Below are 17,625 nucleotides of genomic sequence, written 5' to 3'. Positions count from 1 at the left end.
ACTTGCAAGCGCTTCATGGTCATGAGCTGGAACGAATTTTTCTCCCGTGTGCCGCTGGCGTTGCTGCGAGCGGCGCTGAGACGTTTACGCTCATCACTCATTAGATCCTTTACTCCAAACCAACCACAGACATTATGTCACGCTGAAATTGGAGTGAATCGTCTTTGTGGTTTTTGCATGTGGAGCCAAGGCTGTTGTTTTCTCATCCAGAAGAAGACAGTCACCAGTGAAAGGCTCGGTTGCCAAGTTGTGTGTGGTGCAACTTCAGGAACAAGTGTGGAAGTTTCAACAGTGAGCAGCAAACAAACTGGCTCCATAAAGCGAAAAAAAAAAAATACAGTTAAAACACAGAAGATAAAGCACTGCATAAACCAGGGGTAGAATAACAATGTTCTGCAAGGAAGGAGGCCTTCTAGAAACAGTAGATAAGTAACTAAGTAAAGTAAACGGAAAGTAAACAGTAAACAATCAAGTGCCCAAAAAGTAAAACTTTATTTATTCTCCACTTTTCAACAACAGTGTCAATGACACATCAGTAAAAACAGAAGTCAGAAAGTAGGATGATGTGACATAAGTACAAGTCCATAGAAATGAGTCAGCAACACTTTATTATATATATATTAATGCATTATTAGTAGATTCACAAGGCATCAAAATGCATTCATAAGGCTTCACAGAAGATGTTATAAACATCATTATGATCATGTATTATATCTTATGACAAGGTTTTTAAAGCATTTTAGGTTGTGGACTTAACTAGTTTTGAAGACTCAAGAACCCATAACCCTGAAGAAACACGTTGTCTTACATGATCATGAACATTCCTAACATCATCTCTAAAGCCTTATACGTAAATTATTTATGCTGTCTCATGAATGTACTAATAATGCGCCATAGATGAGACTTTATATGAAGTGTAACCAATGAGTCCTCATACAGTAAGTGTTCTAAAAATGGAGGTTGCAATTCAGATCTTCTCGGGCAGGTGGTCGCCCTGGTGGGCCGTGTTTGTCACCCAAAGATTCAAGTCTCTAGTTTCGGGTCAGCCCAAGTGAAAATCTGCAATCTAAAAGTCAATTCTAAAGTGGAGAACGTCTCACCTGGTCTCACCTGGTCTCACCTGGTCTCACCTGGTCTCACCTGGTGTTGAGGTCTGTGCTCAAACCAGTGATCCAGATCGTGCTGAGAAACTAGGAGACGTAGTTTGTATGCAACAGCCACCTGAAATAATATATCGAGCTTTTTAAAATGTGATATTCCAAAAAGACTGCCTCATCTGAAATCTAGTTTCCGTGAGGTGCCCCTAACAGTTAATGATGAGTTTGCATTTTTTTGAAACACTAATCCAAGTAGCGCAACATAGTCATCAGTGATTCATGTTGCAGACTGTCATTAAAGAGGGCACAGGAAGGGAAGCACTGTTGAAGAACTGGATGGTTTTTGTGCTTGGAAATGCTTTGTTTCTCCTTAAGAGAGAGGCTTGTATCACTAAAACATATCACTAACCTTCTGAGCTGCAATGTCAATAAAGGCCTGTTGAGGTCAAATTCAAGTGATGATGGATACAAATACCAGCCAATTTTGGCTTTTTATTTCTCCATTGTTGAAAATTGAATGATGTTTTTCCCCTCTACACGTCTCAGACTCTGTCTTGGCTGAAGGACAACGTGTTGTTGGCCACACAGGTGAGCTCCATAGCCACTTATGAGGGACTGGACGCAGCCAAGAAGTACCAGGAAGCTCTGGAGCAGGAAATCCTCAGCAACCGAGACAGAATAGAGGTGGTCAAAAGGGTAAGCTGAGACAAACACATCTTATCTTCTTCCTTTCTTTTACTTTACTGGCCTGCTTCATGTTTCTTTAAACTATTTCGAGTTGCTGGTGAAAGTTGATGTGTATATTTTCCAACATCAATACTCAGGAGGGCCATGGACTGGTCCGTGCTCAGCACCCGGGCAGCGCCAAGATCCAAGAGTTCCTCAGCCAGCTGGAGAACTTGTGGGAAGAGCTGCGGAGGAGACACCAGAGGAATGCTGTGTTCCTGCAAGCCTCCAAAGAGCTGGGTTTTCGGGTAAGATTCATATTTCACAGCCAGCAATCCGATGAAGTCATGCGGAGGTTAGACATTTACCTCCGAATTTAAAGGATGCGATATGCGATTCTGGATTGTATCTGACGGAGAGCTTATCTCCAGCTTCTGCAAAGAATGTGGCTTCATCCACATCATAATAAATTGTGCTGTAATATGATTTTCAAGGAGCACAGCTGCGTAGATTAGTCAGATCGTCCAGACACAATAATCCACTTTTTATTATTTATCGAACAAAAAAAAAATCTGGTTTTAATTCAGCGCATCATCACTTATGGATTTCTGGAGTGCGTGCACTAAATCACGAGCAAATAGCCGCACAAGAATCATTAGTAGTATTCCCACCCTCAGCCAGAAGGTTTAGGTCATCTGCTTTTCTTCTGTCAAGGTTGTCAAAGTGCTTCAGGCGCTGGGAAGCCTGGAGGCCTGGCTGGAGTCTGTGGAGCTTTCCATGAAGGAGTCCTCGCTGGCGGCTGACGCCGAAACGATGACCGAGGCTGAGAGGGAGAGCTGCCTGTTGGAGAAGGAGGTGGCTGCCAGAAGGCTGGAGCTCAGCGCTCTCAGACAGGAGGTCGACCTCCTCCAGGGTCACAGTCACCCACTCACCCGGGCCCTGCCTGCACGGATGGAAGAGGTGGAGAGAAAGTAAGTCCAGAGGAGACACAGGAGCTAAAGCAAGGTGCAGTTCGTTGGGGACATGACTGAAGCTGTGGTGAATGAATGTATGAGCGTCTCACCTCCCAGGGATTTATCTAATCCCAATATTTAAAGCGCTAGTGGGCTCAAAAGAGTCAGTTCCTCTCTGTACCAGAGTGTGATCTTGACCAGTTCACCTGCACCATAAACACAGAATTAGACCTTGTTGAAAACATCCCGATGACCAAAGAAAATAAAGAGGTGGAAAGAGCTTGTTCAAGTGTTTCCAGTGTAGAGCGTGACGGGGAAGAACACCTCTGCAGACCGAGAAACCGCTGGGTCGGCAGCTGCGAGACACTTAGGCTGATGTCATTATTTAACACTTCAACCTTAGGGCTCATTTCACCGGGAAAAAATACATTCTTAAAGATCAAAGCAGGTGAGGTCATACTCTGAAGTGCCCGATGTTTATGTCATACTTGACACATGGAGTTGAAAAATAAAAGAATTCAGGGTGGGATTATTTATGAAAGTCGACAATGCTTCAGGTTCAATTTTTCTTTTTAGGTACCAGAGTGTTCTCAGTGCTTTGACCCAGCAGAGCTCGGAGCTCCAGGACACTCGCATGCTGACAGAGTTTTTGGAGCGTGTGGAGCTGGAGGAGAGCATGGAGTTCAGCCGCTTCAGCCTAGATCAGGTAGGCACGCCTTGTGAGAGGGTGTTGACGTCTATGGAAGGAATCACCGTGATCTCTGTGACAGCCTCTCCACGGTGAGATTTCCTCTCCCCCGGCTTTGCTGGAACTCCAAAGCTCCGGTGATGGGGAGCCTCTGATCGAGCCCATCGGCGACCCGGTGGAGGAGCTCCGCGAGGCGGTGGAGATGCTGAACGACACCGTGAGGGAGAGGGGTCGCTCGCAATCCCACGACCAGGCAGTTCAGGAGCTGCTCAGCAAGGTAAATAGACTCCAAATTTTAAATGGATATTCTTCCATAGTTTCATCAAACTTTCATTTCAAAGAACCAAAAGCTGAAAACCCTGAATTATTGGCGCCTCAGTTTGTCACATTATTATTTTCCTTCTTCTCTGGCAATATTATCTATTTGACCTGACTCATGAGGACGACTTTAGGTGGTCCTATTTATGCGCTGATGAGCAACACATGAGGGCTGCGCTCATTAAACATGCCTTAGCAGATTTATTGTTCTATTAAGTCTGATCGGACCAGTTACGAGCTCGGCGCCATTAAAGAATCGTAAAAAAAACAAGAGAGAATCCCTTCACTCTGTTGTCACAAACAGCTGCATGAACCAACAGCACCACATCTGTTTTGCTTTTGAAAGTGGCTGTTTGCTTTAATAGGCAGCGTGTGGGCCAACACTCTCTCTGACATGAGCGATGCTAATTTAATCTATTCTGTGTTTTGGGAAGAAAAAAAAAAAAAGGCCACATGTCAGACTAGCGCACAGAAGGGGACTCCACAACGCCGTCCTTAGCAGTAATTTGCCACGCGGCTTTCAAAGAGAAAGAAATAATACATGGTGAAGTGTAATGACTTAATGATATCCTACAAGTCCTCATGACGACTTCGCACCACATCAGCATTCCAGGCTGGCGGTGTGTGTGGAGGAGTGTCTGTGCTGCAGCAAAGAGCTCTGTCTGGACATTCTGGAGCAGGAGACAGATATGGCCATCCAGTGTGAGCCAGACCGCTGCGGCTTGGAGGCGCTGGAGGAGAAGCAGGGCCACCTGGAGGTGAGGAGGAATAATGTTATTATTATGGTGTAAACGGTTGTAAATGAGCCACAGGAGATAATGTGTTGAGCATTTGTTTCCACTCACTCTTGGGTTTCGGCTCGAGCCTTGCCTCTGGCAGCGGGGTCAAGCTTGAACAGATTTTAGTTTACGAAATGGTCGTGGCAAAAAATAAATAAATAAAGAGTTTCTCTCAGCAGCACAGCAGCAGGTCCTCCACCGGTCACTACCTCGCACTAGCGATGGGTAGGCGAGGCATCATGAAACAGTACTGCAGGATGAATGAAACAGTGGCCTACTTTTCAGAGGCCACTGGATGGCGCTATTGGCTTAGAAATAGAAAGTTGTTCAAATCCAAACATTTTACTGGCCATCTTGTGGCCAGTAAAATGAGGACACTGTTTCATGAAACCTTTCATTACATATATACAGTGCGGGGAGGGCTGCAGCCTATCATAGCGGTCAATACTGTGTCATGAAACCTCATCTACACATCACTAGCTAGCTCTTCCTCCTGGGTCACACCCTTTTCCATACACTCCTGTCTTCTGTCCAACATCCTCTCCACGTATTCAAACAGTCTGTGCTTTGTTTGTTCAGTGGTTTTTACGATAAATGTCTGAAGAGTGTCTGTCTATGTGCGGAGAATCGATCGCTCGCTGACCTTGACTGAATGTGACAAATCCGACAGAGAAACTTGGAAGTAAAGGCTGGAGTTTCGGCAGACTGATGAGAATGAAAACATTGAAAACGAAAGCAATACTTATTAATAAGGAGAAGTAAATGTCTGTCCAATGAGATGCCGTCCTTTCTGGTCCAGTCCTTCAGGGGTCCAGGCAGCATGTGCAAACTTGAGTTCCGCGGGCAACAGTTGTGTTCCTTCTTTTGGGATTATAAAAAATAGAAAGAAAGAAAAGACACAAAAGCCACGATCCAGCGCACTGGTGTGTTTTCCGCTTGTTGTGATGTTTCCACTTGTTATTACGACTGACCTCTCTCTTGGGGGTGGAGCTTCACGCTGCTTATGGGACAGAATCTTTACGTGTGCGGTGTGCTGCGTTGAGATTATCGGGGTGCACCACAGACATAATGATCAACGCCACATTTTTTTATCTTAATGTTTGGGGTCTCTGACAGATGATGAATCTGTACCCTTTAATGGTATTCCTCTAGTGGAGGTGGCGGGTTGTTCAGAGTGAACTTTTTTGAGACTTGTAATTACTATATACTGCTAATATACATATACACAAGTAGTTTATTAATAGTTAATGGGGAGTTCAAAAGTCAAAAACTATGTCATGTGAATTCAAAAGAAATACAAATGTGGTCTGTCAATGTACTGTAGTTCTGGTCTGTAGGACTTCCTGTTTAATATAAGCATGAATTTATGGAGCTGCTAAAAACAGATGGACAATTCTTTTTTAGCAGCATGTTTCACTCAACTTACGTAAGAAAGACACTTGAAAATAGCATTTGTGTGAGTGAACGTAAACATTGGAGGGAAAATAAATTAAACTGCGGCAGATTATCAAAATAAGAGCGAAAATAACTAAACAGGATCTCATCACGGAGAGGATGTTTTAGTTCTGTGTGAGGCAGCTTCATGTTTATCGCGCACCCAGCTGTCTGGACTTGATACTGTTGAAGAACAGCGATGACCTCATCCCTCGAACTGAAATAACCGCGGTCAGGACACAGGAATTCACTTTGCAGTGTACTTGAAGTCTACTGTAGCTGACAAGGATCTTACTGCTCCCAGAGAAGGTTATTAATTACTGCCTTGTCAAATGCTGAAAGGTTGCCAAAACTGCAAGCTTGCTGCAACATGGGAGGCCATGTGTCGGCCATATGGCGGCTTCGCCGAAGCAAATGCGTAAATCTGCGGGGATGATGTCATAGCGGGGAAAGGTGCATGAGTTATGCCCAAAATAACGGACGATTTTTCCGGGGATTATTCGCAGGCTGAATATGAAGTCATCAGGGAGGAGGTCGGAGATATGGAGAGCCAGGTGTCCATCTTGAATGAGCTGTGTCCAGAGAGAGTGAGCGTCCTCCGAGCCAAGATCCAGGCGACGCTGCAGGCTTGGCGGGAGCTGGAGACGAGCGTGGCGGAGAACAGGTCACGTCTGCAGGAGTTTGTGCAGCTTCAAGACTTCTTCAGGAGCTACCTCGCCATGATGTAAGCAGGGCGTGGGGAGGCTGGAACAGACTTTTGAGCGAACATCTGCGCACTTAAGAACAGGATGTTCTGTCTGTGAAGCACCGGTCCCTGGTGGCATTTATGATTTAAGATGTGCTGAGGAGGTCGACCAAAGTTTCCCCAGTCCTAGTGTGACAGGGCGATGTATGTCTGCTCCCCTCACAGATCCTGTCTGCTCAGCCTCATGGCGGGCGGATGCATTGCTCCTCTCACAGTCTCTTCCGCTCTTCCTCACCCCCACCCCCCCGACCTTGTCAATAGCTCGTGGACAGAAGACACCAGGTCGTGCATTTTCTCAAACACCGCCTTAAACCTCGGGAGGGACGGACAGAGTCCTCTGGCTTCCGAGTTGGATCGACAGATCGAGCAGAAGTTTGATGAATTTGACAAACTGGAATCCAGAGGAAAAGACATTTTAGATGAAGGCCACCACCTTTCTCAGATGGTAGGACGCACCGCATTGCATGCGTTACTTGAAAGGACAAATCTTAGTATGAAAATGTGGCAGGTCAAGGAGCGCATGGAGGAACTGCAGAGCATGCTGGGCTGGATTTTGGTGCACTGGAGGGCTCAGAAACAACAGCAGCATCGCAAGAGTCAGGAAGAGGCGTCACAAGATAACATCTACTGTGAGGCGGCCACGTTACCAGAGGTGAAAATGCAACGGGGATTACTCATATTTGTCCCCCTACATTCCAAAAATGACTGTGGTTACATGGTGACATCACATGGTCTGCTTGTCTTTGTATGTTGCAGAGATGAGTTGGAACATGTTACAAATGCAAGATATGATATGATTTACTGAGGCACTCATGAGAATGTCTCCCGGCTTGTCTTGCAGAATCCACCTCATTTTTGGACAAACCAGTCTTTTCCAGCGGCTCAGTCTGAAGAGAACTACCCAAATGGAAGCCGGTCCCCAACTCAGCAGGAGGACCAGAAACCAGCAGAGGATGGATACGAGGTCATGAAGAGCATCAACCCCCAGGACTGTAAACCCCCTCCGAAGGAGTCCCCCAAGCCATCTATAATGGTCTTCAAAGACCCTGGCAGCCCATCTCTCGGAGGCACCGTGAACCTTATTCTAAGTTTTGGCAACACTGGAGAAAGCGAGGTGCAGGTGCTCGACCCGCCTGGTCGGATGGATGAGGACACGGAGGAGATCTTCGAGCCAATCCACAGGGTGAGGAAACTATTAGACACGGATGATATATTTTTCTTCTCCAAATGTGCTGACAAAAATATACCTCCTTGAGGACATCACTGTAATTACATAGGATTTCCCTCTTTCAATGTGTATGACCATTTATTTCCGTCCTTCATTTCTCTGGCCTTCACGTCTTCCTCTTCCCCCCCTCCCGTTTGTCTCTCAGCCCTCTCGGCCTGCCCGTAAAAACTTTTGGAAGCGTTGCCAAGGGCTTTTGGAAAGTACTTTTGGTAGTTTAAAGCGAAAGCGAAAGATTTATCGGCCCGGTGCAGATGAGGTAAAGAGTGAGATATGAAGTGCTGTTTGCATGCTGTGTCTCCCGGTGTGCCAGGCCTGCATGCTGTGTGGTTTTCTGAGGAAAATATGCTGGACTGAACCCGGGCACGAGGTGCCGACGGCCAGCAGTTTCGCCTTGCTGTCGTCCTGTCTGACAGCATGTTGTCAATATAACATCTTCAAAGTGTTTTTCTGAAGACTGGAGGAGAAACTTTTTCACATGTCACGGTCAAACTTCAAGAAGTTGCTTAAGAGATTTTTGAATTATTTTAAATGGTATGCAAAATAAAAAATAGACATTTTATATTTTATATAGATTTTAAAAAGTGACATGGTAAGAGAAAATACCATTAACCTCAGTTGAAAGCTATTTTTATCACTGGAACATTCACTTTATTTAACTTATTCCCCTCATAATGTGTGGGCAGTGCCTGCTACCTTAGTCAAGCAAGCCTTAGGTCACATTATGAAAAAAATTGACTCAACCAACATCATGATAAACTCATGGTGACACAGGCAGAATAACAAACATGGCTCCCCTGCGAACCCAGTGCCTCAAGCTGGAATCAAACCTAGTGCTACTCAGTGGTGCTGCCTAGTGAAGGAGCCACGTTGTATTAGTTTGGGATGGGGAATGATGAAATAAAATTTTACTTGCCTTTGCAATTTATTTTAAGTGTTAAAAATATATATTTTCGTATGTGGCTTCATCTTCTTTGAAATTTTGCACAATGATAGTGAAATGTAAAAAGTTAAAATATCGTTTCCTCATATTTACAACCTGTAAATTTCCGATTTTCAAACCTTAGATTTACTGACTACATTTGACATAAACAATGAGTTGAGAGGGATTTTATAATTGTGAAAGGTTTTATGTTAAAATTCCTTATATTATATTAACTAGTTGATGGGGGGAAAAGGGTGCCAAACTCAGGATCTAAAAATAATTCATCAACCTGAGTTTTACATGAGATGCCTCACCGCGCGGCGCTGCACCCAAAAGCCCGTCTCGCTCTGTCACATCCACAAATATGGGACCTGTTTGTTTTCATTGCTGCAGTTTTCATCAACATTATCAAAGTGCGCTCATTAAAGCAGCTGATGTAATCCATCAGTAGTTGTTTTGGCCTTCCACCCCGTCTCATGTAAACGTCGGATAAAATATTCCCAGCACATGAATCACCGGCTTAAACAATCAAAGGCTCCCCTGACAATAAAACTTTTCTTTGGACGGGGGCCTGTTCAATGAGGCGGGATATAAACCTGGCAGGCGCCGATCGTACCGACAGAATGAGGGTGATGAGAAAGAAAAGCACACGCCGTCTCCCACCTAGCAGAACCTCTTCTTTTCCTTCTGAGCCGCGCGTGTTTAGTTCTTGTTGCCGTACAGTTCAAGCTGAAGAGCTTCTCCCAGCGTAGACGTCGGTCATTAGAGGTGGGAACTGGAGCTGAACTCTTTAGATGAGGCCCCTAAAACTGCTGATTTATGGACAGGGGGCTTCCACGCAACATGAGATTAGACCCAGAGTTGAGAGGTCAAGCCATTACAGCTGTGTATGACGGCATGTACAGCCACATGTGACTTGGATTAAGCCTTCGACAAGAGATCGCAATCAGGTTTCTTTCATCTGCTTCCTTAAGGTTTGTTTTCATGCAAACGTTTGGTTCCAGTAATTTTCCTTTTGTGGGAGTTTGGAAGAGTGAATTTAAACCGACTTTAGCATGCGTGTTGTGGCTAACAAATGTAGCATCCTCTGACTTCCTGCTGGTGTGTGATGTTTCCTTCAGGTCAGTACCTACTTACATGTCAAGGACAGCAACTTGACAGCCGCCCCGGTGTACGAGAGCATCACCCTGCCGCCCCAAAAGAGAGCCTCCGCCTCCCCGATCGCTCGCTCCCCGTCGGCCCCCTCGCCTCCCTGCCCTGCGTCTTCCCTCTCAGCTGCCAACGTGTCCTTCCATCTTCTCACGGGCAGCGGCAGCAGCTCCATCTTGAGCAGCCTCAAGACGAAGAGCAAGAAGCGGAAGCGGAAGAGAGACGCCCGCAGACACACCATTCAGAAGATCATGGGGGTGGAGGAGGAAACGGAGGAGCCTCTGTACTCCAGCGAGACCTATGACACGCACACGTGGCCTCTGAAGGAAGCTCGGCGGAGAAAGAGCTCTCAAAAAGGCAGTGACGCCACGGCCATGGCGTATGTAAAGAACCCGCTGCTGCAGGACATCGACACCGAATGTTCAGAAGACACCATCACTCCATATGCGATTTCAGAGGGACCGAATATCTTACCCTCAACCAGTCAGGCAAGGGGCCACTGCAGGTTCCTCTCTTTGGGCTCTGTTCTGAGCTTCGACCTCCCCAAAGACATGACGCTCATTCCCAGCATTCAGGACATCATTACAATAGCGCCCCCAGAGTCCAAGAAGGCTGTGGGAACCGATCCAGACCCTCACTCTCAGAGACCCTCCTCGCTGAGCTCTTTCAAGCAGATCAGAGCGAGCAAAAACAGTGCAGCAGATGTTTCAGAAACCATTAAAACCTCCCCAGAAGACGAGCCACCCGGGTCATCTGTTAGCAGGGACGTGGGTCAGGCTCTGTCACGCACCCAGGCGAACGCAGACGGCACTTCTACAGGTGTAAAGAAGAGTGGTCAAGTGACTGAGCTGCCTATTTACATCAACCAACCCAACCGGCCTGCAACAGCGGCGCACAAGCACGAGTGTATCAGCGTCCACACACGCATCCGGGACCTGAACGGGCACAAGTACCACAGATGCGCGAGGCCGACAAGTGTTCACGGAGAAAGTTCTGCTCCTTGCCTCAGCCAAGCCTCTCACATGGTCGTGAGCTTGAAATCTTCGGTCAGTGCCCGACAGGACTCGGTGGACTCCGGCATCTCCACCTCCAGCAGCGTGAAGTTCAGCACAGAACCCCCGTGTACGGAGAATCCCCAGCCAATAGGAGTGGTGGGGCAGGTCATGTCACTCGAGGTGGAACATCTCGCACCAGACAGCGCATGCGTGAGGTCATCGGAAGGCAAAGAAGAGCTGAAGACAGAAGCAGTTCACCTGGACCACCAACAGTTTGAAGAGGAAGAAGAAGAACTGGAGGATATATGGAGTCGAAACTCTCAACAGAGGCAGAGCATCTGTTCGGACATCATGTATCAGCCCAATCCAGCAGAGTCCAATGAGACGTCTTCTGAAGCTCCTGCTGTGCTCTATCGGAAGCTGGCCACTGCCTCCGCACCCAATCTCCTCGTGGCCGAATTCAGACTCCCAGCCCACATCCAGACCATGCTGGGTTACGACAAAGACCAGAGCCCCAAAGGTGGTCCCCCCCTCACCATAGGAGACAGGAGATCCTGGGCAGCCTTTTCTAAAAGAGAGCAGCCATGCAAGACCTCGGTGGTTCTGAATGAGACGGCGTCTGTTCCTCTGAAGCTACCTGAGTCTGGGGACAACCGGAGATATATTTATCAGTACAAGGAGGAAGAGGAAGACGTGGAGGAGTCACAAGTGGATGAGAAAAAGGCAAATCATCAAACGGTAAGGTCACATTTTGAATTAAAAAGATCTTTATATTGCAGAGGAACTTGTGTGATTGTCAGCGATCTGTCAATCGTTTGTTGTGGAATGAGTTCATCTCTGTCCTCTTTCTGAGCAGGACGCTAGTCTGCTGTCAGTCCAATTGAGTTGTGGTGGTCATGAAGGAAAAGATGGATTCGACCAGGAGCAAAGGAACACAGAGGAACCTTCGGCGGCCTCTGGAGGCAGAACAACTCCGGTACGATTAATGTGCTGTACTGATTCCAGTTCTGAAAAATGTGGCTGCCAGTTTTCAGCTTTAATAAATGATATTTTGAGGGGTTTTTTTTAAAGAACATTTTTCACACTTGCTCCTCAGAGTGGAAAGTCTGAGCTGCAGTCAATGGAAGGAACATTGGAGAGGAAGCAGAAGCTGCAGCTGGGAGGAAAGAAAGTAAAGAGCAGATCCATTCACCCTCAGTCAGCAGACTTAAAGCACACACTGACTCTTATCTTGTTTTCACAGGCCTCCTCCAGAGGATGGAGCTCGTGCCACGCTGTGCTTTACAGACACACCTTGTGCTTCTATCAGGATCGAAAGGACACGCTGAGGGTGAGCAGACTTCATCCATGGGTCATGCCGTGGTCACCTGTATTAAAGTGTGTTTTGTGGTAGAGTTCAGCATGTGGCCTGCCTCTGAACCTCACCGGAGCCGACTGCAGTCCAGCACCAGAGTACACTAAGAAGCCCAACTGCTTCCGTTTAAGGTGGCGGTGAACACAACACGTGAATCACCTTTATTGTTTGTGAGGCATTTATGGCTTGACGTTTGATGTGTTGCAGGCTGCGTGACGGGTCTGAGTATCTACTCAACGCCTCTTCACGGTTCATGATGAAGAAGTGGATGATGAAAATCCAGGGAAACACAGGTGAGGCTCACACTGAGCGCAACAACACAAGCATTTACTGACGCAAGACTTGTTGATTCTGGAATATGATTTACCACTTTGAGTTGTGTGATGTCCGAAGAGCAAAGTCATAGGAGCATTTACATATGCAGCACATTCTGGGTGTGTAGTATGACTTGTGCTACTTCTTGACAACCATGTTTCAATGCAGAATAGTAAGATCTGAGTGAGAGAATACAGCAACTGGCTGCCCCCTTGTGGCTATATGATGCCACTACTTGGATCCGCCAGCAAGTGATGGTCATATTTAAGGATATCAGGCAGATGATGGACAGCAGCCATCGATACTTATAAAAACATGGACAGCGAGAACAAACTTCCAACTTTGTCACGACCAATGTCATCAAAAAAAGTAAAGCTCCTTGAGGTCAGAGGTCATTGACTGAAACTAACTTGAGGCTCAAGGCTGGGGATTGAATTTTCATGATGTGGCGTCCTTGAGGTTTTTAAGAGTCAGAAAAGACAAGGGCCAAGTGTGGCCCTCGACTAGCTCAATTTGTCCGTTATCAAATTGACAGAATACAGTTTGTTTTGTGACTTTCTTTTCAGCAGTTTCCCCCACTTCTCCTGTGAGTTTCCTCCACGTTATGGTTGTCCCCTGCTTTTTACCCTGTGTAGCTGGGAATGGCTGTAGCCCCCTGCGAAGAAAATCATTGATACTTGTCACTTATTATTGTTGGTGTTGCTCATGGTTGTGGCACTTGCATTGAACATAAATTGACTTGTTTTATTCTCATTTAAAGGTCAGACTGATTCCAGCTCCTCTAGCGTTTCCGCTGACCAAACCTTCCCGGTCTCCTTGTAAGTCACAGTGGTGACACCTATTTGATTCAAACAGCGATCTGTAACGGTAAAAACACTCCTCCATCTCTCCAGAAATCCTCCTCTCTGCTCGGGATGTCACGGTCTGGCCAGCTGCTTCTGCTCCTCCCGGCGTGATGTCGTGTCCACGTTCCCCAGGCGAAAGCCGCTGGGCCACAGTCAAGCCAACGAGATAGTTGTCCTCTCCAGAGAGTTGGGTCAGATGCCACAGAGCCGCTTAAGAAGTTTGCACGAGCACTCGACAGGCTCCTGTGGTAAGCACATATACCTGCAGCTGCAGCACCACCCTCACATCATTCACTGCTGTAAGAGCTTGCACCACTAGGGGGCGCCAATGTCTTGATCCACTCTCACAAGCTGTCTGGTTTGTCTGCCAGATGATTATGGAAGATTGAAGCACACTGTGACTCACAGACTCTCAGCAGAATCCTGCCACAAACCCAGCTCTCCATCCTCCCCCGTCTCCCCCAGTCAAGACCTGCTCAGCAGCAAACGCCGCTCCCACTCTTTCACTTCAGGTTGGGTCACTGGAAGTTTACTGTTGGTGTGAATATGAATGTTGGCTGATTTTATTCTTTTTATCAGCCACTTATCAGAAGATAAAACCGGTACTACAACCGTCCGGAGCTGCAGGCTCCAACTACTGCGTCACACTCTTGGTGGGAGACAAGACGTCAGAGAGAAGCGACTCGGACGTGCCGCTGGTGGCCGAGGCCGGGTGGCGGCAGGGCACCTGTCTGGACACCTGCACCAGCCTGCCGCGGCCTCGCAACAAGTCCGTCTTCAGGAAAATCTTTGGGAAAAGAGACATTTGAAGAAAAGGCTTTCAACATGCAGCGCAGGGTTAAATACTACTGAGGGAGCAGAGGAGTCTTCATGTTGAGTGTTGTGTGTGTATATTGTTTTTTTTGTGTGTGTGTGTGTGTCGATTTGCATCAACACAAGAATATCTTCATTTCTACCAGCTTGGTTATGCAGTTTAACCATCTTGTTTGTTTTTTTAAACCTTCATACAAATGCACTAGTTCTTGGTCGCTTGTTTGTTCCGTTTGACCTGATTATTTACTGCAGCATTTCTAATAAAAGACGTGCGAGCCAAAGCCTTTTTTGTAGTTTCTGAATAATTCTCTGTGAAGAACAAAGGGAATGGAGCATTTTCAGATCTTCAGTGAAGAACTTTTCATAACTTATTTGCCCCTTAATCGTCTTGTATGATTCATAAGCGATAAGATATCTTATGGTTGAGACTTTAAAACTGCGACTACTAGCGGCGACCCTAGGAACTGCTCTGAGATGACAATACTGCTGAACTATTTTATCATAACTGGCAGTTTAAGTACATGCAAGCATTGCAGTCTGTTGAAAAAGCGCTGAACCACGACGGCAGGAAACACAGTGTCAGCAAAAGTGTCGTTTTTGAGCTCTCTGTTTTGTGATTTTTGTAACATTACACGGCTCACAAAGTCACTCATGTTTTCGGTGCACTCACAGACGGCGTCCGAAACCTTTGGAATGTAAACAGTACAAGAAAATCGATAGTTCAACGCTGCAATCTGTGAATCATTAGCAAGCCCCCGCATCCCAGTGACTCAACCTCTGGTACTGTAGAACACCCATCTTTGTTTAGTTTGCGAAATCCCCCCGCTATCATGATAATGTGCCACCGCCGCAGTCACTGCTGCTGTGTGTGTTTCTGAGTGTGTGACAGGCATTTCCTGTCGATGAATTGATCCGCGTTCCCCTGAACTTTCTGCCCCCTCTGTGCACTTTGACCTCAATATCATCTGCCGACGGCTCCCACGCAGTTCAATCACGGCTCGCGTGTGTCCCGCCCCTGCATTGACCACCGCTTCTTTCAGGTGACCACGAACACACAATCATCAGTCAGTATTTCCTCCAGCTGACCACATGACGGCCATTGTCGAAGTGACTCATTACGGAGTACTGGAGATGACAAAGAAGCGCCATGCTAGTGTAACAGGAGAGAGATGTCCTGGGGCCATGACTGATGGTGGGGAGGATGATGATGGTGGTCTCCGACTGGAGGCATGACTTTTCACCGGGGGAGGAAGAAGTGTCACGTCCTCTATATGAGCAAAACGACTTGTATTACCAGTGAAATACAGTTTTTTGACAGTGAGTCTCCATGTTGGAAAGGTTATTGACAGCAACGGTGCCCTTGAGCAAGTCTGTGATGGGACCCTGATGGTGGTTTTGGTTCAAATACAGCTCGTGTCCAACAGAGAGGAGGTCTCTGTATTCTTGGGGAGATATTGATAAGGTTTCTGGGAGGGGAGAGGTCATGGCCTCCTTGTTTCTGTTGCTGCCCCCATGACCAAAACTGTGGAGAATTCACATGTACAGAGCCTCCATGGTCTCTTCTGAGAAAAGCTATCCCCTCTTCCCCGGTGTTGCGAAGCATGCGTGGGTTTCGTGATGTGTCTTTCAGGCCAAAAACAATATTTCAGTGGAAAAGGCGTGATCAGCAGAGGCCACAGTCTGACCTTTGTAACAGCTAGTTCTTCATCAGTTCAATTCAAGGATATCATTTGTGAGTTGACTTGTGTGTTGAGTCTATACGTTCTCTCTGTGTGGACATGGGTTTTCTTAGGCCACTCCGTTTTATTCACACAGCCACTAAAAACATGGTGAATCGATGACTGTTTATCAGAGGCCAGTTCAGTTCAGTTTTTATTACTGGTACAAGCATAACTCTCACTTCAGGGTCTTTGTTTATGGAATTTTCTTTCTTCTTTTCCATTATTATTGTGAGTACATCAGCTCCCTCCAAACAATTTTGGAAAAAGAGCCTTTATATATATATATATATATATATATATATATATTTTTTTTTTTTTTATTAGTATTCTCCATAGTTGTTGTATGGGTTATATTTGAATATAATATATGAAATTAAATGATATTCAATCGAGCAACTGTAGATTTGTGTATCATCACGGTGTACTTACACTTCTAATATCGTTGCTATATTTGGTCTGTTATTTTTTGCTGTTTTTTCCCCATTATATCAAGACTTTTTTTCAGTTGACAGCCACTACAACAGTTAGTTATACGTGTGGCCCTGAGGATATTTAATTGTCCACCTTTGCTCTGTACTGTCAGCAGCAAAGAGACTCGACAATGAGAATAAAAGTTAACATGTTACTAATTCACAAAATAACACAAGAACTGAGGGCGTCACCAAACCAAGAGTAAACACCAACAGAAGCGAGGAATAAATCAGGAACAAATAAGAATCCGATCACACAACATCACACAACAGTAAATAACACACTTGTGTCCATGAACACAAAACACACTCACCAATCAGACACACACATCATGATCCTATATAAAAGCCAATAAAACACAACCGTAAACAACCAAGAAAGTGCCAAGTTGCCTGCAGGGGAGCGACGTCGATCTGGCTCACACCTCAGTGGGAGCAGGAGTTTCAACAGATTGTAGGGAATCAGCTCCAGGTGTGTGCCATTAGCAAGAGTCAAGTCCTCGAGAGAAAGCATGTGAGAAAACAGGAACAGTGCCAACAAAGTAAAACCAAAATAAAAGAAAAGCATGATATTTAGCAGGGTGTTTACGTTTCAGTTTTAGCGCACGGTCAGTCTGGTCTTTGCATCAAGTGATCATTTTAGTTTTTATTTGTTTTGTCTCGTCACGTTTTAGTCAGCGAAGACTGATCATTTCTGTCAACGAAAACTGATCAGAATTTTCAATTTAAGTCATGTTTTCTAAGTACTGCGTGGTGCAGAAGAAGCCCTAACCCTGATTTGACAACACAGATGACAGCCTCTCTCTCTGAGACATTATCGTAAACTTTGTTCCTGAAGTTGCGAACAGAGCGCCATAGGCGCCTCTTCCAAACAATGCCAGGAGTTGATAGTAGCAGTCGGCAACTCCAGAAGTGAGACATGACGGATGAAATCAAGATGAAACTAGTTTTTATCATACGTTTTATTTTGTAAACCACATTGACACTTGTATATTCAGTTATACCTACCGTCATATTCACATCATTTTCGTTGCGTCTTGATAGAGATATGCTGATGACAATATTAAGTCACAGTTTTTATTGACAAAATCAACACTACGAGCCGGGGATTAAATCTGACATCGCCGCTACCC

At 45.9% G+C, this 17,625-nt stretch overlaps 1 protein-coding gene across 4 annotated transcripts in view; it reads left to right on the top strand.

Moving 5' to 3' along the window:
• LOC128765358 (uncharacterized) overlaps positions 1-14,772 on the top strand; it is a 28,669-nt gene extending 13,897 nt beyond the window's left edge. For all 4 annotated transcript variants that reach the window (XM_053876061.1, XM_053876062.1, XM_053876060.1 and 1 more), the window contains 20 exons: positions 1,644-1,793; positions 1,922-2,071; positions 2,478-2,734; positions 3,293-3,422; positions 3,487-3,681; positions 4,328-4,480; positions 6,442-6,659; positions 6,942-7,125; positions 7,189-7,332; positions 7,522-7,863; positions 9,952-11,712; positions 11,831-11,950; positions 12,071-12,145; positions 12,218-12,304; positions 12,368-12,459; positions 12,536-12,621; positions 13,404-13,461; positions 13,537-13,736; positions 13,860-14,000; positions 14,068-14,772. In XM_053876061.1, the coding sequence (XP_053732036.1) occupies positions 1,644-1,793; positions 1,922-2,071; positions 2,478-2,734; positions 3,293-3,422; positions 3,487-3,681; positions 4,328-4,480; positions 6,442-6,659; positions 6,942-7,125; positions 7,189-7,332; positions 7,522-7,863; positions 9,952-11,712; positions 11,831-11,950; positions 12,071-12,145; positions 12,218-12,304; positions 12,368-12,459; positions 12,536-12,621; positions 13,404-13,461; positions 13,537-13,736; positions 13,860-14,000; positions 14,068-14,297 (4,773 nt within the window). In that variant the 3' untranslated portion in view covers positions 14,298-14,772. The remainder of the gene's footprint in view (positions 1-1,643; positions 1,794-1,921; positions 2,072-2,477; positions 2,735-3,292; positions 3,423-3,486; positions 3,682-4,327; positions 4,481-6,441; positions 6,660-6,941; positions 7,126-7,188; positions 7,333-7,521; positions 7,864-9,951; positions 11,713-11,830; positions 11,951-12,070; positions 12,146-12,217; positions 12,305-12,367; positions 12,460-12,535; positions 12,622-13,403; positions 13,462-13,536; positions 13,737-13,859; positions 14,001-14,067) is intronic.
• The last annotated feature ends 2,853 nt before the right edge of the window (positions 14,773-17,625 follow it).

Source organism: Synchiropus splendidus, chromosome 9, assembly GCF_027744825.2.
Source record: "Synchiropus splendidus isolate RoL2022-P1 chromosome 9, RoL_Sspl_1.0, whole genome shotgun sequence".
NCBI lineage: Eukaryota > Metazoa > Chordata > Actinopteri > Syngnathiformes > Callionymidae > Synchiropus > Synchiropus splendidus.
The sequence above is the reverse complement of the archived record's forward strand: the minus strand, read 5'-3'. Positions and strand labels throughout refer to the sequence as shown.